This window comes from Bos javanicus, chromosome 12, assembly GCF_032452875.1.
Source record: "Bos javanicus breed banteng chromosome 12, ARS-OSU_banteng_1.0, whole genome shotgun sequence".
NCBI lineage: Eukaryota > Metazoa > Chordata > Mammalia > Artiodactyla > Bovidae > Bos > Bos javanicus.
Genome location: NC_083879.1, coordinates 52,299,202 through 52,326,989, shown reverse-complemented (window position 1 = coordinate 52,326,989; position 27,788 = coordinate 52,299,202). Strand labels below are relative to the sequence as shown.

The following is a 27,788-nucleotide window of genomic DNA, read 5'->3' as shown; positions in this document are numbered from 1 at the left end:
ATTGTTTCTCATTAAATATAAATGTCTTTGCTTCTATTGCCTATTCTTAATGGCTCTACAAATTTTTAAAATTTTAAAAATAGTGAAACTTGAACTGCTTTCAGTATACTTGTGATAGAAATATAAAATGCGTATAATGAAAAAATAAAGCTCTGAAATTTGATTTCAGTGGTTTTAATGGAAAATGGCGACGTCTACACATTTGGGTACGGGCAACATGGGCAGCTCGGACATGGAGATGTCAATTCCAGGTACTTTAACATCTTGTGTGAAAGTGTTTTTTTTTCCTTCCTTTCTTTCCTTTTTTCTTTGTAAATATTTATTTCTACACTTGATATAGTATTTATACCACTGTTTTGGAAAGCGTGGCCTGTAAATTATTGGTGGTTCTTGATTTTGTGCGGACAAATGATTTTATGTTTTAGGAGAAAAGTTGATTTACATTTTATACATTTAAAATGTAAGAGCGATTATGATTATCAGGAAATCACACTATATTCTTCAGATTTAATATCTTCTTAAAGGCTGTTCATGGCAGTAGAAAAGACAGTGACTATTCCCAAATTGCATTGTAATAAATCAGCAAAGGATATATTCATATTCCTTGATGTTATCTATTTTTAAATTTTAGTCTAATATTAACATGATGTCATCAAAGTTTTTGAATAATTTTCAAACAAAATGGTCACTCAGAGAAACTGTTTTGAGTTATCTAGAATAGTGAAGAACTAATTGTGGTAGAGACTATTGGACATATTTTATTATTCATTCTTCCCTACCTCATTTGGTAATAAGGTTTGAGTTGATGACATAACCATGAAACTAAAGGCTTCATTTTCCCGCCTCCATTGCAGCAAGGTATGGCCATGTGAACTACAGTGCTGTGTGCCGTTCTGGGTCACTGTTAAAGGGAGGGGGGGATACTTTTCCATTTCTCTGTCTCCCCTCCCTGCTTGCTGCCTGGAGTCCATGCCTGGTAATGGGAGTTGGAGAAGTCATCACAGCAGTCCTAAGTTAGAAACTGTGTATTGAGAATGGCAGAGCCACAAGATAGAAACAGTCTGGGTCCCTGACACCATGGAATGTCTACAACAGCTCCTTATACTTGGGTGCTTACCTGAGAGAGAAGTTCTATTTGTTTAAGTCCTGGTTTCTTGACTTTCATCACAGCAGCTGAGTCCATATCTGCTTAATCCAATGAGAGTGCTTTGGGTTAGAAGTATAGAAAATTCATCTTTATTAGCTCACGTCTTCCAAGAAGATGCTAAAGCAGGATTAGATGTACAGAGGGTTTATTGATAGCAAACTGCTGTGAAAGGGAAGAGAACAGGAATCAGCCTGAGGTAGGTCTGACCCCTGTGAAAGGAAAGAGGGAAGAAGAATGGGACAGGAAGAGTTAGGTTATGACTGAGTTTTAGCCAGGCCAGTGGGGTGTCCTCAAGCCAAGGTGACTTTTGGAAGAGTTCGACATTGGGCAGGACAGGCCAGCTTTCATCCTTCACAGCTCAGTCACAAGCTGGTAGCTTCCCAGGGGAAGAATGGCCTCATGGACCCAAGGAAACATCGCCTGTCAGTCACTTGTCCCCCTGCAGCAGGTGGTCTTCAGGATCTGAATGGCCCCCATGTGTGGCTGCCCATCACTGATACCAGGTTTATTTGTAAGTCTGGGAGATACAGGGCTGTTTCAGGCTAGACATGACTCACCAATCCAGTCTGCCACAGAACCTCCTTTCTTTTTGTCTCTCTGCTCTTGCCTAATTCTTCCATGTATTCATAAGGTACCTGCCAGAATCAATTGGAACTGCATGATTTCTCACTCACATACACTGAGTCACTCCAGTCATTAAATAAAATCCAGAATTTTTACTTTATTCTGAAATGACTGCATTACTGTGGCAGGGATGATACCATTTACATAGTAAAGACCAGTGATCCTTAATCCTGGCTGCACAGTGGAGTTGCTTGGGGGACTTTAAAAATACTACACCTGGATTCTAAGTCTAGAATTTTTAAGAGGCATTTGTGGAGAGGTGGGCATTCGGAGTGGGAGATGGTGGCCACAAGGGTTGGATAGAATGCTAGCATCACTTTTTCCTTAAAAGCTCTCGATGCTCTAGTGTGCCTCCGGGATTAAGGAAACACTGTCCATCCTAGAGGGCACGGTCAGACCTATGTGCAGTGCAGCGCACACAAAATGAGGATGAAAGGAATGTCCTTAGTTGCTTTGATGAATGCTGTTAGTAATGCAAAGAGATGATTGAGGTATCATTGAGTTCAGCTTCTCACTAAAAACACAAGTGAAGCATACATTTGATACTTGTTAAGACATTTATAAAACCAGCACAATCTTAGTGACAAGTATTGTGCTTGGAAAGAGCAAAAAGTTTTTAACAGAATTACTTTACCAAATGTCACTGGATATGGCATTTATATATTGGGCATTGGATATCACAGAGTATCAGTGGTTTTGCAGGGTTGAGCAGTTATGTTAACAGGCTTTAGAAGGCAGCAGATATTTTGTTTCACAGGTTAATGACCATCAGTCTTGCGGAGACTGAGACAGGGCTTGTAATATGTTGGGAGAAGAATTTGGAAGCTTTTTGTTCTGTTTCTCACAGAAGATTCATGACCCAGAAGAAGATTTATTATTATTACCATCATCATCATCATTTTTGCACTGTTACTTAGCTGGCAGTTATTTTGTGAGTCATGACATAACCTGGGAAAGGTGCTTTACAGTTAGACATGAGAGAGCAATCAGTCATGTGTGCAGCAAGGGGACACGTCTTCACAAATCAGACTTTGTACTTGGATGTCATTCCACAGAAAAGAGTTAACAGATAGCTGTGTTTCCTGGTCCTGACTGAGTGGGAGGGAAGTAGTGAAAATCATATCTATGATTAAATTGCAACCCTCAGGTGACTGTGCTGTGTGAAGAATGAACAGAATAAGTGCAAGACTCTGCCACCCCTCCTTGAGGTTTAATTGTTTATGAAAGGGAAGGACCTCACGTCAGCTTTTCAAATGAAGAGGGTACCTAAAAACATTGCCTTCTGGTCCTGATTATCACCCACCGAGCACCATACCTTGCCTTGCAGTGACTTGCTCAGGCGACAGTATCTTAGCAATATGCTAAGTATTTTTAATAGTTTGACTATATCTTCATGAACTAGGATAGCTTTTAATGTTGAAGTTTAAATAATTAGGGTTTTTTAAGGAGATTAAACTCTGGTGGGATTTGTCTTAACTGCCCAAAGTTGTTCTTTCCCAACATGTAAATTTTCACTCCTGGTTCTGTTGATTGAGTTGTCACTGGAAGGCTGATTCCATGCGCTGTGGGGAGTGTCAAGCTGGGGCATGCAATGAAATATGGCCTAAAAGTTGTACCTGGTGGATTAAACGAAAAGCAGTCAAAACCATATGTGCTGTAAACGTTCTAGTTACTCTGTTTGTCTGGATCTGTGTGGGGTTTGGAAGGCAGGAGTCAGGAACTGTTACAGATTCCAAAAGGAGTTGGCCATGTGTATGGAGGGAACAACGCCTCAATAGTATACCTATTAACTAACTTACACAAAGCAAAACATTTATAAATATTTTGTTGAAAGAGAGTTGGAAGGTGTTTTTTTTTAAAGTTTCTTGTAATCAAGTGTTTTTAACTGAAATTTATTGTATAGCACACATTAGTAATGTGTGATGAATGTAAGATAAATATTGTAGTGTGCATGTGCTGAAGGTAGAAACACGTTATTGGTGTTCTCTTTATTTCATGTGTTATCCTGCCAGAATCACCGAGCCTGGTTTTGTCACTTGGTGCCAGTGTGACCTTGGCCAAATTAGTTAACTGTTTTGTGGCTCAGTTTCTTCCTCTTAAATGGGAATAGATATTTCTCTCAGAAGGTTGTTGTGAGAATACAGGGAGATAATACGTGGTGTTTTCTTAGCACAAGCGCCTAGCTCATAGTAAATGCTCAATAAATGTTGGCTGTTACTGTTGCTGGTTTTAAAAGGGATTGTCGAAAAGCTTCTGAGGATTTTTATGCATTCACTCATGACTCAGCCCTCTTTTTTGTTTTTTTTTATAATCTTCAGTATACTTCTAAATCTCTGAATTACAAATTCTTTTACAATTTTCTGTAAACTTAAACCTGGATGTTGGGAAAGAGACTGTATAGTTTAGATGCCTTTATTCTTTTTTTTTTCCAGTAGAATCTTGATACTTCTAATGTTTTTGAGTTTCATCTTTTCCTTGCTTTAATAAATCCTCCTTCTGTGTTAGTATGCTGCACATCATGGTGTCTGGAACCATTTAGACGAGGTTTAGGTCTTTGTTTCATCTCTTACCAACTAGGTAACTGTAATTTACTAAGCCTTAGTTTAAATAATCCCATAGGATTGTTAAAGAATTAATATAGTGTCTGCAAAATGCCTGGTATGCATACACATAACAGACGTAATTTTTGTTTCCAGTTCTTCCTCTGTTTACCAAATAATTTAATAAATGGACTCTAGTATCATGAAAGAGTTTATTAGAAGAAATGCCACCAACTTTGGGAAAATCCTTTTTAAAGCACATCAGATGTATACATAGAATTATTTTGATAATCAGTGATATATTTTATATGAAAATGCCACATAAACTGCAAATAGATCAACAGTTACAGGAACTTTCCCAATAATTCTTTGTTTGAATCAAACCGGACATTTCTGTGAGGGCTTTGGTGGTGGTTTAGTTGCTCAGTCATGTCCGACTCCAGCAGCCTTGTGCACTGTTGCCTGCCAGCCTCCTCTGTCCGTGAGATTTCCCAGGCAGGAATTCCACAGTGGGTTGCCATTTCCTTCTCCAGAGGATCTTCCCAACCCAGGGATAGAACCCAAGTCTCCTGCACTGTAGGTGGTCTCCTGCATTAAGGGCAGATTCTTTACTGACAGCCACCAGGGAAGCCCTATAGTTCACCACACAGTCCTTTGGCATGGTAATTGATTATTGTGAAAGCTCCTGGTACCTCAGATTTGAGAACAACTCAGTCTAGCCATTCTATTGTGTCCTCAGGTAGAAACGACTACTCCTTGGAGGCAGAGCCATTCTGCTTTCCTCCGCTTTTGTTACTACACATCTTGCTGTTAGTCCCCGCCTGCCATTCTTTGAAAATGTAGTTTTCACAGTGTTTTCCCAGTCTGAGTCCTACCATGCTCCTGAATGGTCCTGTACAATACAGTCACCTTGACACCTTAGTTAGATCTAGTGAACCTTACTTCCGTATTCATGGAGGTCATTCCCAGGACCCACAATGGATAGCTTTAACTCTGAATATTTCATTTTAAACAACACATAATCTGATGACAAATTTTTCTTCTGTTACTTAGCATTGCTTTACTTGGTGTTTGATTGTATCAGTACTCATTCTCTGCAGCCCTCTACTTTTTTTTTAGTCTCTAGTATCACTTAACAGCCGAAGTCTGAGATTGTCACTTATCTTCTTCACCCTTACCCTTACCAGTATCCTCAGTTTTCTCACCCTCGTGATCTTGATGCTAAGGTGTGACAAAATTTCAAGCATGAATCAGTCTACTTATATTTTCTGTGTCTAGCTTGGACTTCTGGAAGAAAAGGAAATCACTGTACTTAAACAGATTGTTATGATTTATAGATTCAGTCAGTCCTTCTGCAGTAGGCAGTGATCCCCCTGTTTTCTAGTTTTGAGCTATTTGATTTAAGCCCTTTCGAGAATGTGATGAAGGATATGGGCTGTCTCTTCAGAAAAACAGACATAAGGATATACACTTAAAAGTTGGCTTATAAAATTAAAAGTTTCACAAATCTCTTGAAGCTTACTCTTAGAATTCCTGTAAGTCAGTTGGATCTGGGTTAAAAACTTCTGGTCTAGGTTTCTCTTTCTTCCATTCACCATGATACCCTTTGCATAATCTTCAAATCTTCTCACTCATTTCTTCTTGCTCTTAGCCCTTGACCTCTATTCCTGTCACAGCAAAAATGAAAACATTAGATGGGGAGTTCTTCAGCCCAGCGACTCTACAAACCTGCCTGCGTCCATACTTCCTCTTCGCTCCTTCTTCACATTACACTAAAAGGGGGCCTGCTCGTGTCCCCACCCTGAGGCCTTTCTGCCTTTTCCTTGGGGATCTGATTCTGTTTCTTGTCTCCTCTCTGAACCGTATGCCCTGTCTTTACTCTCTCTTTCAACTTATGCAAGTTCTTAAAAAGGACAGAGCTTCCCCTTCAGCTCTTTTTCCCTCTAGCTGTTGGTTCCCATTCCTGCTGAGATTTTGAAGGGATTTTGTGTATTCTCTGACCCCTCTGTGGGTGCCTCCTTTGCTGCATAGTGTCTCACCTACCTCTACCAAAGACTTCCTTCTTGCAAAATTGAGTGGTCATTTGTCTCTGGCTCTGAGGCATTCAGCGTGTACAGTATTTCTCTTTTCTTGAAATGACTCTCTCCACAGCACATTTTCCCAGAGTTCATTCTTTGTTATGTCCTAGATTTCTGTGAGCTCTTCTTCCTTTGTTCCTACCTAAATTATAGAAGAAACTTGCAGTGAAAACTATCTCTTTTCTCTCCTTGTCTTCCTAGATCTTATTCTCTGTCTTAAGTGAATGTTGCTACCATCTACCTGTTACTTAAGCAGAAAATCTTCTTTGCACCACCCACCCCCACCTCCATCAGCCATTTCCAGAGTCTAGTCAGTTCTGTTCCTTACAGAGCTGTCGAAACATTCCTTTCAGTTCACACTGTTCCTAGCTCAGGTCTTCACTATAACTCATCCAGATTATTGCAACATTTTAACTAGGTTTCCAGCTGCTAGTCTTGCCTCTTCCCAATTCATTTTTCATTGCAGCCTGAATAACCATTTAAAAATACATGTAATTTTAAAAATTTTAAAGTGTTACAGCATCTCAAAAACAGAGCTCTCCTATTATGTGTGGACTTTTTCTACAGTGATGATTATTCTTATACATAATGATTATTGAAAGTGGTTAATAAAGGATAAATAAGGTGATATAAGGGTGATTATAAGAACAGATATGACAAACCCAAGGATGCCATCTGTCATAATAGTTACCGTTTATTAATTACTAACTGTGTACCAATCACTGAGCCAAGCACTTGGCATATATGAGCTTCTTTTTTGTACATAGGAACCCTATGGGGTAAACACAGTTTAGTTTTATCTCCATGTAAAAGAAGAGAAAACTGAAATACAAGAAGGATGAGTAACTTGTTGAGAGTCATGGTATGTTGCTGCTGCGTGGTGGAGCCGGGACTCACACCCAGGCAGTCTGCTTTAGGGTCTGAGCCTGCAGCCACTGCTGTGGTGCCTCTCATGATATGGTGTTCTGACTCATGAGATACTCTGTATGCTAAAATCTAAAATTAAAGTGCAGTGGAAAAAGATAGAAAAGAAGATGACAAGTTAATTGACAATTCAGTGGGAAAAGGGTAAAAAGGAAGACATAAAACTGTTTTGTGTGGTCCTTGGATTGTATTCCGGGTAAATCAATGCATGATTTTTGTTTTATTTAACAAATATTTGTAGAGCTGTCTGACTTACCATTCACTTTATAAGTTAACATTTTTTTTTTCTTTTAAAACAAACGTAGGTATACTCTTTCAGAAAAAATAATAATTCTTTGTCCATAGAGTAGTAGTAAATTCAGGAAATCTTTTTATGAATCTCCATCATGTCAGTGATTATGTCTTTCTCATCTTTGTATACCTAATATGAAGACTGGAGATAGGCGTAATATAGTACCGAAGTAAGTGTTTGATGAATATTCTTATTAGTGCCTTTTATCTCTTCTATTTTTTTATTGCATTGTTTATTGATCTTTATTTCAGTTGGGTCTTGAGAGAAATTGACTAAATTTTTTTTTTTTTTTTAACCTAGGGGATGTCCCACTCTTGTTCAAGCATTGCCAGGCCCTAGCACACAAGTTACCGCAGGCAGTAACCACACGGCAGCGCTTTTAATGGATGGACAGGTCTTCACATTCGGAAGCTTTTCTGTAAGGAACTTTTTAAGCATTGATAATGTTGCATTGTACCATTGCCTTGCAATTTGTCTACATTAGCTATTCTTTCTGGTTTCGGTGAAATTCTTGTATTATTATTGCACATGCATATTTCCTGTCTCCATATCCAACGTACACAAAACTGGAAAGAACTTTGCTTTGAAATTAGTTTCTTCTCCAGTGTAGCATTAGAATTTATTAAATTTAACAGCTGTGTTAGATTTGGACATGTTTTATTCCAAATCAGAGTCTATTAAGCATTCAGTAGAGCTTATTTCTGTCATTGAAAGCTTCTTTCCCAACTAGCTTGTAAAGAATCATTTTTTTTCTTGTGGAATTATTTCTATTTTAGAACTTTTTAAAGGCCCAGTTTTCTTGTTAGATTTTTTTAGAATTATAGTTTACTTTTTCCTCTTCCTCTCAACTTCTGTCTGGCCTGTTTGTTTTGCTCTTTCTCTTTTTTCAAAACTAGAAAATAATCTTGAGAATTTTATATAGTTTGGGCATAGGAGAAGTCAAGGAAAAGCTTAATAATACTGTGCTAATAAACCTATACCATCTGTGATATTGGTAACTCTTCAGAACTCTATAACCTAAGTCTCTGGAATGCAGTTTGCAACTCTTGATTTTTTTTTTTTTTTAATGTAAATCTGAACTTTAAAAATCTATTATTTGGAAGTGATTTTAAGCTTATAGAAAGATTGTCAAAAATAAGAGTAATGTATAAAATGCCCGTATACTCTTGAATCAGCTTCACCTGTTGGTAGCATTTTGATCTGTTTGCTTTACTGTTTGTATACTCATGCTCTCATTCTCTCTCGCACACTCTGTATGTGTGTGTGTGTAAAACTTTTTTTTTTCTTGAGTCCTTTAAGAATAACTTGTATGCATCATGATCCTTTACTCTTAAATAGTTTTGTGTTTTGTCAGTTGATCTGGTAATTCCTTTTTGACACTTTTTTCCCGTCTCCAATCTAGGATCAGGCTTTGTATTTATTTCTTGTGACTCTTTAGTCTCCTTTAGTCTGTTACCATTTTCACACCTTTTCTGTGTTGTTTATGACATTGACATTTTTGAAGAATGTGGTACTTTTTTTTTTTTTTTCCCAGGAAGACGTTCCTCATTTTTGTTTGTCTAATACTTCCTCGGGCTTAGATGCAGGTGGTGCATTCCAGACCAAAACAGCATATGAGTGGTGTCGAGTCCTTCTCAGGGCGTCACAGCCACCTGGGGGCACAGAAGGCCCGCCTGCCCCTCACTGGTGATGGAAGTTTTGATCACCTACAGGATTTTGTTTGATATCACTACTGCATAGTTAGAATTTTTTCCCTTAAAACTAATAAGCAGTCTTTGAATTGACACTGTTACGTTTTAAGATACCTGCTTCCAAATTTCCCTCTAGATTTAGCATCTGTTGATTCTTCTTGCCTGAACCAGTCTTTACTATAGTGGTTGCAAAAATGATGATTTCTCCAACCACAGCACCCCCTCACATTCACCTATCAGCCCTTTGGGTTTTAGTGTAAGCAGAAGTCCGTTTAATATTTGTTTGTCATCTTATTATTGGTATAGACATGCATATTTCTTTTTTATTCATTACTGTACTCAGTTTATCATTCGAATGTTTAGATTGGCTCAGATTTCACCAGTGGGAGATCCTTCATGCCGGCTTCCGTGTTCCGATAACATGCCTCTTTTATTTATTCTTTTTTTTAGTACTACCTTACTTCCTGGCGTAACAAGTTGTTCCAGGCTTATCTGTTTGAGTCCTAGAATCAGCTATTGCTCTGAAAACCGAGGTTGCTTTTAGCGGGGAGCACTACCGGACAGCAGCCGGGCACTAGGTGCACTCACTGCATCGCCAGTGCTCGTGTCTGTGCATACAGACATACGTCTGTATGTGTATTCTAGAAATCAGAAGTCCACACTGGTACCTCTGGCCCATTTCCCTAGGATTCTTTCTTACCTTGCCCCATTTCATATTTATGTCCCTTCTTCCTGGCTCCCAACAATATCAGTGTATTTATTTCTCATTTACTTAGTCCTAAAATATGTCTAAAATAGTTTTATATTTGCTTTTCCCACAGTACTGTAAAAACAAACTCACTAAAAAGAGTTCAGCATTTGTCACTCTTGCTCCTACCCCACCCCGCTACCCCGCCCCACCTTGTCCTACCCCAGGACTGAGAGTATACAGTCAAATACTGTGTTCATGAGGTACTGTGTTCTTAAGTTACTGTGTTCATAAGATACTTGGTTCTTTCTCCCCATACCCTTTCAGTGGGGTTATGTTATTCTTTTGCAATAGAGTTGGGTTCGTTTGTTTTCCTTTTCTATTTCTTTCAACTTTATTTAATGTGGATGAAAGTAGGTAGAGCTAGTAGATTCTTTGTGAAAAGTGACAACAGTCAAGGATCACCTTCCTTCCCTTGTTCCTGAAAACAGGACCTTTTACCTGGTCCCTTTTGTCTCACCCTATCCTGGGACAGGGGTTCATCTCCTTAGAGTGAGTAAGATCTGATCTCAGGGACGGGGAGAAGGGGGGTGACCTTTAGGCATGGAGATAACTTAGCCTTGAACGATGAGTGAGGCTCCCCAGGAATGCCCAAGGTATGGCAGAAAAGAGATGGATGAAAGGAGTGTCGCTGAGTCAGATTCCTCCTCTGCCTCTCGTAACTGTCTTCCCAGCCTTTCTAGAGGTCATTGGTTTAATTGCTGACCTCTAGCGTGTCCTCCCAACTTGGAGCTCTGAGACTTCCATGGAGAGTGGTCTGTGATCCAGTGCACCATTTCAGTTTGCTTTTAAGTTTAAGGATCCCTCCTCACACATCTTTAGATGTAGTTTTAGTTTTTGAATGTGTAGAACTTAACATGTTTCCACAAGATAAGTTGTGAAAAAATGGTGTTCTCACTCTAGTGTATTCCCTCCCTCATCTCTGGCACCCTACTCCCCTTCACACCATGCTTGTTGGTTATGAAGATCATTGTTTTCCAGTTTCTCCTTCCTGTGTTTATTATTTTAAAGATTAATAAATAAGCACACACACTATCTGTATCTGCATTGACATAGATAAAAATATAGTATGTGTGTATATGTATATACACATATATATGTAATTATTTCTCCGTTTTTATTTTTCAAAGTGTAGCATTTTATATATACTCTTCTGTACATTGTCTTTTCACTTTACTGTATCTTCTAGAAGTCATTCCTTCTCAGTTCATAGAGATCTTCATAATTCATATTTTACATCTGCATAGTATATTGTGTGTGTGTGTGTGTGTATATACACATAGTAGTTTAATCAATTTCTTATGCTTAGACAGTTAAGTACTTTCTAATATTTTGCAACAACAGCAATGAATATTGTTAGAGGTGTATCTCTGAGATAAATTTTTTGAAGTAAGATTGTTGGGTTGAAGGCTAACACCTGGGTTGGGTTGAAGGCTAACACCTGGGTAGTTTTGTGAGATAGTTTTCCCTCTATTTTGTGTTCTCACCAGCAGTCCGTGAGAGTGCCTCTTTCTCCACGGCTTTGCTAGCAGAATGTGTTGTTTGTCATACCTTTTCATTTGTGTCAGTCTGATGGGTGAGAAATGGCCCTGCATACTTTCAAGGCTTTTTCTTGTGGCTGGTGCTCAGAACCCTCAAGTTCTTGCCATATGTAGCATTTTCACATCAAGGTTTGGGTTTTCCCCTTGGGGGAATTATTTTGTCAGCTCTTCTCTTCTGTTCTCCTTCTGAAGCCTTTTGTGCCTTGCACTCCCCGCTCAGCGCCCCCCACCCCCCGCTCCCCGCCGCCCCGTCACCCGCCCCAGCACCTCCTCCTCAGCCCTGGCCCCCCAGGGCTTGTAGAGGCAGGTGGGTGAAGAAAACTTTGGTTTTTTCCTCTGGTTTCAGGTAACTTAAAAGTTGTAAGATCCACTATTTCCTAATACTGCTGAAGGCTTGAATCACGTGTGGTTTTCTTTGCTCTGTGTTGGTTTTATGTTGTTTTGGAAGGAATGTGAATGGTAATACTTAGAATCAGACAGTCATTATTGTCCCCTAGCCCCAGAAGCCCTAGGTGTGAACCTCTGTGTGTTTAAATATGGCTTATCTATAACCATGTTTTGAATCCCATGGGGCTGTCCTGGCACCTGCCATATTTTTAGACTGCTTTTCTTCGAATTAGTTGGTTGACAGTAGGGGAATAGATATTTATGTCAGGAGTCAATGAAAAATATAATTTCTTTTCCTCCAGAAGTATAATAAATATCTCAATATGATGGACACGTTTCTTATGCTGCTGTTTTGTCAAAAATAAGGATAGACTTTGAAAGAAGCTGAGCATAAACATTGAAATTTCTTGGCTTCTTCTCTGATCATGTGCTGCTTCTCTGATCATGAGCCTCTGTTCATTCCACCCAGAGATTGAAGCTCTATTGCTTTTGCAGTTTGTGGCTCTGTTTTCTTGGTGTGGTGTTGAAGGCATGGTAGGACTCTTTAGAAACCTCGTAGTTGGGAGAGAATTCAGCCACAGCATTTGCAGTGCTCCAGGCTCCCTGGGTCTTTGGCGGGGGCAGGGGGGGTGGTTTGCTGTGGTTTCTCATTCTCATTACTTGTAGTGAACCCTGGCTGCTATGGTGCAGCACTGTCTGCCATCCAGGGGGCGTTGGAAAGGGTAATGCTAACAGAGAGAGAGTGTCAGAGACAGCTTCTGAGCTGGGGGGTAGATGGATATTTACCAGTCCAACATTCACGTTCATTTACAGCTACCAGCTTAATATTGAGAAACTTCCCTGTTACTCTTCCCTAACCTATGGACAGCCATACTTTTAAAGTGAGTCAACAGTTACTTAAGACAGCATAATGATTCTTCTCTTTATCTTGAAACATGAATGAAGTAACTTACTAACACATGATCATGTGTGAAAAGATGTAATTTCCTAATTGTATTCACAGTTGCAGTATTCATTATTTTTTATCTTTTATCTAAAAATTTTTTCTCTTGAGTTCAATACTAACATTTTGTTGGACTGTCAACTTAAAATATCAAAGTGGTTTTTTAAATGAATGATTTGTATTACTACTTTTTAAATACATTGTATGTTTATTATACGTTTCACTTAGATGTTAAAGACAGTACAGTATTTCAGGGAGATTCCTTACGTGGAAAAATATTTCAACTTTATTATTATTTTTTAAGATATTCTTTGTGGTTTATTAATATTAAGGGGAGAATGCCTAAGAATAATAGAAATTACTTCTTTATCCAAGTTTGGTCCAAATTTCATGTGAATTTCATTTATTTAAAGAAAGAAACAGCCAACAATTGATGAAGAATAATGTCTCAGAGCTATTTTTGTCTAATGTTTCTTTAACTTTATGGAAAATTATAAATTATTTAGTCATGTTGTTAATGTGATTTATTTAATCTTTTAGAAAGGACAACTGGGCAGACCAATTTTGGATGTGCCATATTGGAATGCAAAACCAGCTCCCATGCCTAACATTGGATCAAAATACGGAAGAAAAGCTACCTGGATAGGTGCAAGTGGGGACCAGACTTTCCTACGAATTGATGAAGCGCTTATTAATTCTCATGTGCTTGCTACATCAGAAATTTTTGCCAGTAAACACATTATAGGTAATACCCCCCCCCCCAAAACAAATCTCCCTTTGAAAGATCCTTGAAAGCAAATGGTTCATCTTTCCCTATTATGACATATTGTCCTGTAGCTTTTTGTTTTCTTTCTGTTTGAAGAAGTTTAAAAGAAGCTTTTAAGTGTCTGTGTTTATATGTATGTATGCACTGAAAGAATGGAATTATTAGGAGACCAGTTTATAAACTAGAGAGTGTTGGAAATATGAGCCTAATTGTATGGTATAAAACCTGTATTAGAGGGAGTTTTCTGTATTGGTTCTTGATAAATAAATGATAGAATTTTGCTATGGAAGATTACATAAATCAGACTTTAAAGTTTCATTGAGACCAAGGTGTTAATTTATACTTGTGTCTATGATATCATGAATAATTATATAATAGGGTGGTCTAGTATGGAAATTAAGAGCATGTGTTGTGGATTTAGACAGCCTGAGGTTTTAGTCCACATTCTGCTATTTAAAGGTTTTTAGTTACCTAACCCCTAAGTCTTAGTTCAGTTTCTTCATCTATTAAGTGGAGATAGTAATAATACTTAGCTTACAGGAAATGCTTATAAATTGGGGGAATATGAAAAGGTAGTGCATCTTTAAAATACATAATTTTTTTTCCCCAAGGCTTGGTACCTGCTTCTATATCAGAGCCTCCTCCATTTAAGTGTCTTCTGATAAATAAAGTGGATGGGAGCTGTAAAACTTTTAATGACTCTGAACAAGAGGACCTGCAAGGATTTGGTGTGTGTCTTGATCCTGTGTATGATGTCATTTGGAGGTAAGCGTCTCCATTTTTAAAACAGAGTAATAAGTATGTTTTGATCAAATTATACTTTCGTGGAATATGAAAGCCATGTACAGGCAGACTTTTCATCGATGAGAACTCTCTTGTTCAACTGTTAGCTACACTACTATCGCAGCGCCTCTCTGGGACCTCTCCAGTATAGTGCAGCAGTTAAAAGCATGCACTCTGAGCCAGACTGCCTAGGTTTATCCCACTTGCACACTTTGCTTTCTTTGTCACTGTGGAGAGGTTACTTTGACTATGCGTGCCTTACTTTTCTCATTTATAAAATAGGGATAATAATGGGATTTCATAGGCTATCATGAGAATTGAAGAACTTAGGGCAGAGGCACGTAGTAAAGTGCTATGAAGACTCTGTCACTGTCATTACCATAAGCAGTTTCATGTTCAAGAGTTCTCTTGTTCATTATTTTTAGTCTGTCAGCAGTCTTATCTGTATTATACAGAATTCACTCTGTTTCTTAGTTCTGTAAATATCTAATTATTACCAACTGTGTAGATGAAATTATGCCAAAGACAGTACAGAATAAATAAAACCAATGAACCTTGCCCTTTAGGAATGTACGTAACAAAATTCCCATATCGGTAGAGAAATACACCGGTTTATCAAACTCTGGGAATTTTAAAAATGTACAGATGGATACAGGTACACAAGCAATCCAATAAATTATATTGCACTTGTTTAAAATTTACTATGGTGCTTTATATACATTAGTCAAGGAAGGAGTTATCCCAGATTTCTAGCTTTGATGACTAATAAGGGAGTCATGCCTTTACCAGAGTGGCACATCACAGGACTTTCTTTTTCTTCTCCCTTGAGCTGTTTATTCGGCCAGCCTTAGTTGGCAGGAGAAGACTTTCTCTGTCTTCTTTCTTCTGCCCATTCCGAGTTTCCTTTCTACCAGCCAGCCAGGTCTTAAAAGGCCATGTTTTCTATCAGTTGTGAGTCATGATTCCAAGTGAAGGAGTTACAGTGCTCCCAGGTTGCTGACAAGCTTATTCTCTCATTTGGGCAGTTTGTGAGGCAGCTTGGAGGCCAGAATTGAATTGAGTAGTGCTTTTAGATTCCCTAGCAGCGATATACAGGATGGATTAGGTAACAAGAGACTAGGGTGAGTAGTCTTAAAGTGATTCTTGTGATGACATGAGATCCTGTGAACCAGAATTGGAGTGATCACAGTGAAATAAATGGCAGGGATAGAGAAGCAAATGATGTAAAGATGGATTTTGTGTTCAATTATTTACTGATTAGAAGTCTGTACAAGAGACTTAGTTACCAAAGAGCGAGCTCTGGTTTGGACCCTAGGTTTAAATTGATGTTTTATTTTCCATGATCCTTATAATATGTTTTAGTTTTAAACAAAGTAATTTGCATTAATAGAATAAAATGAAAGCTGGCAGTATGGAATTTGTTTCTGGATACATTTGATAGATTAGAAATGCATTCTCTAACTGAGAAATAATGGTAGGAGTAGGTTCTAACGATATAACTAGAGTCGTTTCCCTGGAGCCTTAACAGAACTGCGACGTGTGGTACGTGGTTAGGTGAACCTTGCCTTTTCCACATATGGTGGTAGCAGGGGGACAGGTGATCTCAGATGCCTGGCCGGGTCTCTGATCATTTACTCCCTTATTCCAAAACAGAGATTAAAACATGAAGAGCAGTCTCCTCTTATGTTTCAGTAAAACAGCTGGAGGTTGGAGAGCTCCTTCATTGTGCTGACTTCTGACAGCTTTGTGTCCTCTGTGCTTTTCAGTAGGTACTTGCATTTTTCTCCATCACAGACGCTGCAGATTCAGTGTTAGCTTACTTTACTTTCCTTCCTGTCTGAGCCTGCGTCTTTTTGTATTCTTAACAATAACTTCTCCTGAATAATTAGAAACGTCATGCCTGTAAAGAGCAGATGAATGTTAGTAGCAGTTTTACTTTTCATTTCAAAATTTACAGAACTGACACACGAATCTGTGTTCCTAGTTTTTTAAAAGACAAAGCAAATATACAAACAGTAAGAATGATGTGGTCCATCTCCATATCTTTTTTTCTCCCCCATACCAAATCCCACTAACTTCCTCCGTGGGTCACAAAGTGTGGTTTATATTGTGTGATACCTTTCAAAATGCATGTCTTTTGGACCACAAGTTGCAGATTGGTAGATTATATTAAAAAGCAATAACCCAATAATATTAATGCTATTAATTATAGCAGCAGTTAATATTTTCATAGAATTTATTCTCTGCAAAGTATTATTTTTAAGTATGTGTTTAAAAATAATTCTTAATTGTGATAAAAAAAACATAAAATGTACTCTCTTAATCATTTTTAAGTGTATAATTCAGTAGTGTTAAATATAGTCACATTGTTGAACAGTAGATCTCTGGAACATTTTCACTTTGTAAAACTGAAACGTATGCAAAGAACACCTATTTCTCCCTCCCTCCCACTCCTGACAGCCATCTTTCTACTCTGTTTCTGTGCCTTTGCCTTCTTCAGATATGTAAGTGAAATTGTACACTGATTCGTTTTGTGACGAGTTTATTTCACTTAGGGTCATGTCATCAAGGTTCATCCACGTTGTAGCCTGTGACCAGATGGAGTTCTTTCTTTCTTTTTTAAATCTGGATGGTAGTTCTTTGTATGTTTCTACCACATTTACTTTATCCCCTTCACCCATCAAAGGATGTTTGGGTTGCTCCAACCTCTCTGACCTGAACCTCTTGGCTGTTGTGGATAATGCTGCTCTGAACATGAGCATACAGATATCTTGTCAGGATCCTGCTTTCAGTTCTTTTGGCTGTGTACCCAAAGTGGGACTGCTGGATTTAAGTGCTTATATATTTAGTAAGTTTGAATCATCAAATGCCACTGATTGAGAAGATCATCCTTTCTAAACTGACCTGAAATGTCAACTGTATCTAACATGAATAAGGTTTTCTAGAGGATCAGTGTTTTCTATGTAGACATCCCAGCTGTGAAAAATGAGGATTTGTTCTTCCTTCCTGTGTACTTTTGTACCTGTGCTTTAGAAACTGTGTAAAAGATTATCCATAGCAGCATTTTTTTATAGTAGAAGACTGGATGGTTTTCATATTTTGCTATCAGTAATAAAATGGACAAATAGTTGTGATACAGTCACATGAGCTAATACCCTTACAACAGTGAGATTGAGTGAATTTGCAGCCACATTGCACTGTGTAAATACAAATTGTAAGAATATTCTTTGTTTGAAGGAAGCAAGCCACAAAAGAATACACAAAGCATGTATCGTGTTCATAGACAATTCAAAACACAAAACTTAAATAATATGCTATTTTGATACAAACATGAAAAGCCGTAAAGAAAAGCAAGAAGATAATAAACTTTTGAAATTCAAGATACTTGTTCCTTTTGAAAGGAGAAGGAAAGGAATTGAGTAGGGAGGATGGCAACAGGATACTTAATAGATAAATGATAATGTTCTTTTTGCTAGTGTACATCATGTCATTCTTCATGCTTTATTTTGAAAATATTTTGTTACTGTTCTTTTGCGTTAACTCAGTAGTTGATAAAACAGCTTTTCCAAAAAAAGTTTAGAAAATAAAAGAAGTGGAGACTGCGTTTTGAGACTTTTGTTATGGAAGAGACGAAAGGAATGAGATAGTGGCAGGATGTCATTGTGGGTTCTTCGTAGTTTTTATGATGCATTGTAAGATTCAGCATCTACATTCCGAAGAACAGCATTCCGTGTCCCTTGCCCACTTTTGGTTTTGGATTATCTCTTGTTGGGCTGTGGGAGTTCCTCTCCATTATGGATACTGTTGTTTAGTCTCGTGTTTGTTTTGTGTATTTTCTTTTGACTTTACACTTTTTTTTGTGGAGTTTTGCTGTACAAAAGTTTTATATTTCTAAGTACACATTAGACTTTAAAATATACTCTTGCTGTATTTTCATGCAATAATGTGGTACGTATTGCTGTTTTGTTCAAATTTTTTATGGTAACATAAATCATTTTATATTTTTAGCTCAGATATGGAAAGTAATGAGCTACATTTTGTCCTGTTTAAGCTGGCTGTATTATTCTCTTTGTGTCATCAATTTTGCTTAATACGTTTTTAAAAAATGAAACTGTATGTTGAGGTGCTGTAATCTTTTCCTTGAAAGGTTTCGGCCAAGCACTAGAGAACTGTGGTGTTACAATGCGGTGGTTGCCGATGCCCGACTTCCTTCTGCAGCAGACATGCAGTCCCGATGTAGTATTCTGAGTCCTGAACTGGCCTTACCGACGGGCTCAAGGGCTCTTACCACCCGGTCTCATGCAGCTTTGCACATTCTAGGTAGGGTTGGTGTTTGGTGATCAACTAATTTTCGTTAATATGTCCTGAAGATTTTTTTTTAAAGAGTATTTAAATTTGTGTATCATTCTATCATGTTTGTTAAATATTAATGTGCTAGGTGCAAAATAAGTTAAATCTTCTAACTTTAAAAGGTTTCTCCTACAGAAAAAAGTACATTAGACTTACACCAACACCATGAAAGATTTATATATCCCCAAATATAAAGCAGCCCTGAATATAATTTTCCTAACAGGTAAATCTTTTAAAATAATGTTTTTTGCTTACTTTAACTACATAAACTTTAGTGAAGCAGGTTAAATATTCAAATATATAATTAGTATTTAATTTTTATGCATTATTTTAAAATAAATTCTATAAAATATATATGAATTTTATAACTACCACTTCTGTTTTTTCTTACATAACAGTTTTCCACAGCACATTGTTTACTTCTAATTAATAATTTGAGATATAGCATTTTTACAACATCTGGTAACCATTGTAAACATGTCAAACTAGCATTGATTAAATTTATCTCAGGCTACTGTGTCTTCCTCAAATAGTTCCTTAAGAATCCATCTAAAGAATCATTGATAAGGAGAAAAAAAAATCAATCTGAAGTGATTCATAGAGTTTGATAAATGACTGTAAGGACTCAAATATTAAATAAGCTCTTGCAACTTTTCAGAGAGAGTTTTGTGCGAAACATTGTCATACAGCATATATTTAAATATGATAGTTATACAAGCAGAGGATAATTTGTATTGGTTTTAAGTATCTTCCATGAAATATTGAAGCTTGGTATAAACAGCAAACATTTAGAGTTTGCTGTTTTAATTTATCACCTCTAGCATCTCGAATACTAGGGGAAGTGTTCATTCAAGCAGTTGAATTTTCGTTTGTTTGATTTTAGGTTGTCTTGATACCTTGGCAACTATGCAGGATTTAAAAATGGGTGTTGCCAGCACAGAGGAGGAAACTCAAGCAGTGATGAAGGTTTATTCCAAAGAAGATTATAGTGTAGTAAACAGGTTTGAAAGTATGTACATTTATGTTGAGGAAATACTGTCTTATAAATGAATTATATGGATGTTTAAAATGTAAATTACCATTTACGTCTTTTTAGGTCATGGAGGGGGCTGGGGCTACTCTGCTCACTCGGTGGAAGCTATACGTTTTAGTGCCGACACCGATATTTTACTTGGTGGTCTTGGTCTGTTTGGAGGTAGAGGAGAATATACTGCTAAAATTAAGGTAAGCAGTCCATTCACACTGTTGTTCTCTGTGTTTGCGGATAATCATTTTAACTTGATTTATTAATTTATAGAATGCCTCTCTAATAAAGGACCTGAGGAAACATTGCTATGATCAAATAGAGTAGTAATAAATCACTAACTCATGAAAAATTCAGAAGTCAAATTAAAAAGGAGTAAAATAAATAGAAAATGATTTTTCAATAATTTTAGGTTGAAAAAGGCATTAACAGTCAATCTCAATCTTCTGTGTACCTTTCTCTGTGCCTACTTTCTTGTAGCCATTTTAATGACAAGATACAGGGGCATTTTGATGTGGCTTTAAAATTTTTTAGCATTTATATCACCAGATGCTGTGTAAACATACATCATTACCACAGACATATGGGGACCAGGGATGAAGTGAGTAAGGGGATGGATTCCATCTGGTAGAGAGTCAAAAAACAATCAGGAGTCATAAGTTTACTGCACTATGCATGTCAGAAAGGGCTACCTGTTATGCTGAGTAAAGGATCTGCTCAGTCTTTGAAAATTCACTGATAGCTTGAATGTTCTGTTGTCACATTATCTGATTTTGCTCTTAAAGTGAAAGAGAAAACTGTCGTTTATGCCTTAACTTCAGTGTACCAGGCTTCATAAAAAATTTCTCAGTTAAATGCTACTGTAGTCTCAGTCTTTATCTTCCTTACCTCAGTCAACACAATTTAATCCAATTGAGCTTTTCTTTGATACAATTTCTTCACGTGGCTCCCAGAACACGAGGCTTCATTTTCCTCGGTCTCTTTGGCTGCTGTTCTTCGTCTCCTGATGGTTACTCATCATCTCCCTGATCTGGAAATGTTGGAGTGCCAGAACTCAAAGTCTTGGAAGTCTTTTTAAAGTCTGCTCACCCCACAGTGATCCAGCCTGATGGCTTTAAGTGTTTTTCTTTTTATCACTCTTACACTTAGTAGACCTCCGAAGTCATTTATACAACTGCCTACTCTGCATCTCCATGCGGATAGCGAACAGGTATTTGGGGTGTAACATACTCAAAACCAGGCTTCTGACATCTTCTCTAAACCTCCTGTTCTGTTGTCCTTCCCCATCCCATTTAATGGGCTCACAATAGAATTAACTTTATTATTCCAGTTGCTCAGGCCAAAAATCTTGAAGTCCTTTTGACTGCCCTTTTTCTTTCACATCCCACATTCACTCTAGCAGCAGATATTGTTGGCTGCACTTCGAAAATAAATCCAGGATCTAACTACCTCTGAAAACTGTCCCTAGTACCAGGTTGATCCAAACCCCAACCACTTGGATCAGTACAGAGTAGCCTTTACTCCGTCCTTGGTCCCTTCATTGTGTTCTCTGAGAGCAAAGTGATTCTCTTAGAATGTACACCAGAGTATGCCACTTCTCTGTTCAGATTTCTGCAGTGCTTCTTATATTAGAATAAAAACCACAGGCCTTACAAGGGCCTGAAAAACACCATCAGAAGTAACTTCCATCACCCCTCTGCCCTTATGTTATACTAGTTAATTCACCACAATCTAGCTACACTGGCTGCCTGTGTTCCTGAAACATGCTGGGCACAGTCAAACTTCAGGACCTTCACAGCTGTTACTCCCTCTGACTACAGCTCTTCATTCCCATACCTGCATGGCTCACTTTTTCTTAACCTTAAGATCTCAACTCCGTGGTGAGCCTATTTAAAACTGTACATTCCAATAGCCCCCATTTTTTTTGTTGTTTGCCTTGTGTACCCCTGTATGCCTGATTCTTACCACCCTGCTTGGCACACAGTATGTGTTCAAAATTATTTGCTGAAAATAAGCAGTGTAGCCATAGGGGCAAGTTATTAAGTACCTTTATATCATGCTGTTTACAATGAAGAGGAGGGAAACCATGGAAGACTTTTAAAGAAGTATTCTAATCAGATATGCATTTTAAAAAGACAACTATGGGTTATTAAAGAAAAGCAAAAACCTTTAACTGTGGAATATAGGTTAGAACAAGGAGAGAAAGAGAATTAGTTCGTATTGAATTCTTTCAGCTAGTAACACTGGAAACACACTGACAGTGGCATTGACAGTGTTTGGTACCAGGAATAGAATAGATACAGAACTGGTGGAGAGAGATGGAATAAAAGGGTTATCCCAGGGTTTTTTTTTTTTTTTTTTTTTTAATGGCTGTTTCAGGTCTTAGTTGTGGCTCCTGGCATCTTCATTGTGGCATGTAGGATCTTTCATTGTGGTATGAGGGCTTCTTTTTAGTTCTGGAGCCCATGGCAGGTGGGATCTTAGTTTCCTGACCAGAGATTTGATCCACATCTCCTACACTGGCAGGCACTGGCGGATGGATTCTTTACCACTGAGTAACCTGAGTGCTTTACCTTCTGTTATTGCTACTTGTCAGCTAATATTTTTCTAGGCTTTTTTTGGGGGCGGTGGGGGGTGGTGCTGTGGTATATAAGTGTTCTACAAGTATCGTTTCTTTTAATTCTCACAGTTACAATGAAATAGGCACTTGCTAGCGTGTCCATCTCCCTTCTGTGGATGAAGAAGCTGGATCCAAGGATTTCATAGCTAGTTACATGTTAAGGCAAAATTCTACTACATTTGGAACCTCACTTAGAAATTAGAATTCTCTCACCTCCTTCAGATGTTTATATCTGGTAAAGAACATTTTTGGAGCATTTGATATAAGTAGGTGAATATATAAAGCAAGGAAAACTGAGGTTAATATAGGCCATAAGACATTGTATAAGTTTCTTAATTTAGATATATAGATTTATTTCACTAAATAAGATTTTTTTTAAAGCAGGTACTCTTTTACATTTTGTAATGTCCAGTGTATATTAGAGACACAAAATTATAAGCACATTATATGATCACAGTATGCTTTTATCCTTTCCCCAGCTGTTTGAGTTAGGTCCTGATGGAGGAGATCATGAAACTGATGGAGACCTTCTTGCAGAGACAGATGTCTTGGCTTATGACTGTGCTGCTAGGTAAAGATTTCTTCAGTATTCATTGTAATCACTGCATACTTGATATGGCAAGTTTATTGTAAATGAATAACATGATTTAAAAAGGAAGTTTTAAGTAATCTGTGATCAGATGCTTAAGAAATTAAATTATGTACTAGGTGATAAGTGTTGCTTTTAATAATAATACATTAAAACTATAGTGTCCTTCATATTTGTGTTTCACAAGATAAATTGACTGTTTCTACACTGAAGGTGGAAATATACATATATTTTGCACACATATTTTCATGCATCACTTAGAGAACATCTGATATACTACTCTAGTGATGCAGTACAGTTATTTACTACCAGTAGCATTATGTCTGCCATGCCCAGTGGTCACAGTGGGCCATACTTTAGATCACCTGCATACTCTGACACCTTGACACCGTGCCTGTAGTGTTTGCTTGGTTATAGCACCATTGGAGAGGTGGCCGGCTTTACTGAAACCTCAGGAGTAGCCAGAATCAGGATGCTTGCTTTTAAAGTTCTCCTTAAATAAAAGAGGCAGATTTTATCAGTGTTTCTGTGTAATCCTAAGAATTACCTCAGCACTGTGCTATGATAAATCAGGGAAGACGATGATATGAAAAAGAAATGAATTGAACTTAATGGTAACAGTAACACACGGTCCTTCACCAGTCACTATGTTAAGAAAACCTCCTGTGGCATTCATAAGCTTTTTGCTAATGAAAATGTATCTTTGCTGAAACTGGTGATAAGGCATTGAGTTTGCTTTCAATAGATAATACTTTGTGAACAAAACAGTAAACCTAAAGGAAATTCCGACTGTTTCTTCACTTTAGGCATTAACCAATATCGGGAGATATTTTTCCAGTAACTTTTATGTTATCCATGAATGAAAATTAAGGAAATTTCAGGAAGATTAATTATTAAGTAATTTTTAGTAAAGCCTTAAGATACCATTGTCATCATATTTTGAACGATGATTATGAGTCAAAAATGCAGTATGTGGTTTTATATAGACAGAATCGTCTACATTTTCTTCATTTGCCTACTAATTCCTATGGCTAGCATTAAAGAACTTCCATAATCTTTAAAGGCCTCTTTTAACTTTCTCGTTATTACTCTTCTTTGTCTTAATGCTCTAATCCTACTAGACACTTTGCCAGTTTCATATCCTGTTTCATACTTTCAGACCTCTGAGAACTGTTCATGACAGTCTTCCCCTTTCTCAGTATCCTCTGTTCTCTCTATCCCCAGCTGCAATCAATGCACATTCCTTTCACTCTGTTACTAGGACTTTTCAACTTGGGTATATATCAGATTCTCTTATTTATGTATTTTTTTTCCTTTCCTCCTAATTTAGTGAACTTTTTGTGTAGTTACTATGTTACAGGCTCAGTTCCAAACTGTTTATCTCAACTCAGTTCTCAGAGCAGTCCTATGACCTGGATATTACTGTTATCCCTATTTTCAAATAAGGAAATATATGAGTCACTGAGTCACAGAGAGGGTTTGGTAACTTGCACAAGATCACCCAGGTAGTGAGTTACAAAGCCAGGCCATGAACTCAGGCCATCTGATTCCAGAGCCCACAGAACACTTTAGTTGAATAAATCTACTTTAAAATTCAGTCTTCCTGAAAAAACTATCCATTTTTTTTGATAACAGTTAAAGGTCATCAAAAAGGCAAAATGGTTGTCTGAGGAGGCCTTACAAATAGCTGAGAAAAGAAGAGAAGCAAAAGGCAAAGGGAAAAAGGAAAGATATACCTATTGAATGCAAAGTTCCAAAGAATAGCAAGAAAAGATAAGAAAACCTTCCTAAGTGGTCACTGCAAAGAAATAGAGGAAAACGATAGATTGGGAATGACTAGAGATCTCTTCAAGAAAATTAGAGATACCAAGGGAACATTTCATGCAAAGACAGCCCCAGTAAAGGACAGAGGCAGACCTAACTAAGCAGAAGATATTAAGAAGAGGTGGGAAGAGTACAGAGAACTATGCAATAAAGATCTTCATGACCCAGATAACCATGATGGTGTGATCACCCACCTAGAGCCAGACATCCTGGAATGCAAAGTGAAGTGGGCCTTAGGAATCATCACTATGAACAAAGCTAGTGGATGTGATGGAATTCCAGTTGAGCTTTTCAAATCCTAAAAGATGATGTTGTGAAAGTGCTGCACTCAATATGCCAGAAAATTTGGGAAGTGCGGTAATGGCCACAGGACAGGAAAAGGTCAGTTTTCATTCCATTCCCCAAGAAAGGTAATGCCAGAGAATGTTCAAACCAGCACACAATTGCACTCATCTCACACCCTAGCAAAGTAATGCTCAACATTCTCCAAGCCAGGCTTCAACAGTACCTGAACTGAGAACTTCCAGATGATTAAGCTGGTTTTAGAAAAGGCAGAGGAACCAGAGATCAAATTGCCACTTCTGTTGGATCATAGAAGAAGCAAGAGAATTTCAGAAAAACGTCTACTCGATTGACTATGCCAAAGCCTTTGACTGTGTGGATCACAACAAACTGTGGAAAATTTTTCAAGAGTTTGGAATACGAGAAATCTGAGTAATCTGTATGCAGGTCAAGAAGCAACAGTTAGAAATGGACATGAAACAACAGACTGGTTCCAGAGTAGGAAAGGAGTATGTCAAGGCTGTGTATTGTCACCCTGCTTGTTTAACTTATATGCAGAGTGCATCATGCGCAATGCTGGGCTGGAGAGAGGTCAAGCCAGAGGGAGGAGGGTTCAGGATGGGGAACACATGTATACCTGTGGTGGATTCATTTTGATATTTGGCAAAACTAATACAATTATGTAAAGTTTAAAAAAAAAAAAAAAGATTGCTGGGAGAAATAACAATAACCTCAGATACGCAGATGAAACCACCCTTATGGCAGAAAGTGAAGAAGAACTAAAGAGCCTCTTGATGAAAGCAAAAGAGAAGACTGGAAAAGTTGGCTTAAAACTCAGCATTCAGAAAACTAAGATCATGGCACCCAGTCTCATCATTTCATGACAAATAGATGGAGAAACAATGGCTGACTTTATTTTTCTGGGCTCCAAAATCACTGCAGATGGTTGCAGCCATGAAATTAAAAGACGCTTGCTCCTTGGAAGAAAAGCTCTGACCAACCTAGACAGCATATTAAAAAGCAGAGACATTACTTTGCGACAAAGGTTCATCTAGTCAAAGCTATGGTATTTCCAGCAGGCATGTATGAATGTGAAAGTTGGACTATAAAGAAAGCTGAGCACCAAAGAATTGATGCTTTTAAACTGTGGTGTTGGAGAAGACTCTTGAGAGTCCCTTGGACTGCAAGGAGATCAAACCAGTCCATCCAAAAGGTAATCAGTCCTGAATATTCATTGGAAGGACTGATGCTAAAGTTGAAAACTCCATTACTTAGGCCACCTGATGCGAAGAAGTGACTCATTTGAAAAGACCCTGATGCTGGGAAAAATTGAAGGCAGGAGGAGAAGAGGACAACAGAGGATGAGATGGTTGGATGGCATCACTGACTTGATGGAGATGAGTTTGAGCAATCTCCAGAAGTTGGTGATGGACAAGGAGGCCTGGTGTGCAGCAGTCCATGGGGTCGCAGAGTTGGACACGACTGAGCGACTGAAATGTAAAAGTCGTCTTATTTTAGTATGAAAGTTTTCTATTTTTTAAGCAAGTTTTAGAATTCACAATGAAGGGGACAAAAATGTCTTGACCATAACACAAGTAACTGTTATTTGTGTATTTCAGTTGGAGGATAATCGCTTTATAATGTTGTTAGTTTCTATCATGCAACAATGTGAATCAGCCATAATTATATGTATATATCACCCCTCCCTCTTGAGTCTCCCTCTTCCCTGCCACTGCTCCCTTCTGAGTTGTCACAGAGCCCCAGGCTGGGCTCCCTGTGTTATATAGCAGCTTCCCAGTAGCTATCTATTTTGCACATGATACTGTGCGCGCACGTGTGTGTGTGTGTGTGTGCGTGCGCGCACGCGTGCTTTCTCAATTCGTCCTACCCTCTCCTTCCCCCACTGTTTCCACAAGTTTGTTCTCTACATCTGCATCTCCATTCCTTCCCTGCAAATAGGTTCATCAGTACTGTTTTTCTTGATCCCATATTATATTTGTTTTTTCTCTTTCTGACTTCACTCTATATAGCAGTCTCTAAGTTCATCCACCTAACTCCAACTGACTCAAACTTGTTCCACTGCCCAGACTTTTTTAAATAGAGGGGTTTTAATGTCATTTGACAAGAATCTTATAATACAACGTATTTTATGTTTTGCTTATAAAAAGGATTTTAAAAAGTAAACGTATGTACCAAAGAAGTGCAGAGGCCTTTTCTTTGACACTCTGATTTTCCTTAGGGAAAAATATGCAATGATGTTTGATGAACCAGTCCTCCTGCAGGCAGGCTGGTGGTATGTAGCCTGGGCGCGAGTGTCAGGACCCAGCAGTGACTGTGGATCTCACGGACAGGCCTCTATTACCACGGATGATGGGTAAGCAGAATGTTCCAGCATTACTTAAGCAGCTCTCATTTTTGTTAGTTGAATGCTGATTTGAAAGCTCAGAGGTCTTTTAGTAGGATAAGAAAATCATTGTAGGTCTAGAACATAATATGACCTGCTAAAAATTAAATTCGTGTAATCTCATGCTAAATAAAGTAAGACAAAATGAGAAGATATTCTCATATTCTTTGCTCTTGTCACTTGGCATTTGTTATGTGTTTCTGGATGTTACAATGTTTAAAACCTTATTAT

General features: G+C 38.0%; 1 protein-coding gene across 20 annotated transcripts in view; it reads left to right on the top strand.

Annotated features, from left to right (window-relative positions):
• The window catches only part of MYCBP2 (MYC binding protein 2), a 266,865-nt gene that overhangs the window by 110,263 nt on the left and 128,814 nt on the right, over window positions 1–27,788 (top strand). For all 20 annotated transcript variants that reach the window (XR_009740049.1, XM_061435145.1, XM_061435153.1 and 17 more), the window contains 9 exons: window positions 170–251; window positions 7,906–8,023; window positions 13,456–13,660; window positions 14,293–14,446; window positions 18,612–18,784; window positions 19,698–19,823; window positions 19,911–20,038; window positions 22,938–23,029; window positions 27,393–27,527. Coding sequence is in view for 19 of the 20 variants with exons in the window: in XM_061435145.1 (XP_061291129.1) it covers window positions 170–251; window positions 7,906–8,023; window positions 13,456–13,660; window positions 14,293–14,446; window positions 18,612–18,784; window positions 19,698–19,823; window positions 19,911–20,038; window positions 22,938–23,029; window positions 27,393–27,527 (1,213 nt within the window). In the remaining variant the exon portion in view is untranslated. The remainder of the gene's footprint in view (window positions 1–169; window positions 252–7,905; window positions 8,024–13,455; window positions 13,661–14,292; window positions 14,447–18,611; window positions 18,785–19,697; window positions 19,824–19,910; window positions 20,039–22,937; window positions 23,030–27,392; window positions 27,528–27,788) is intronic.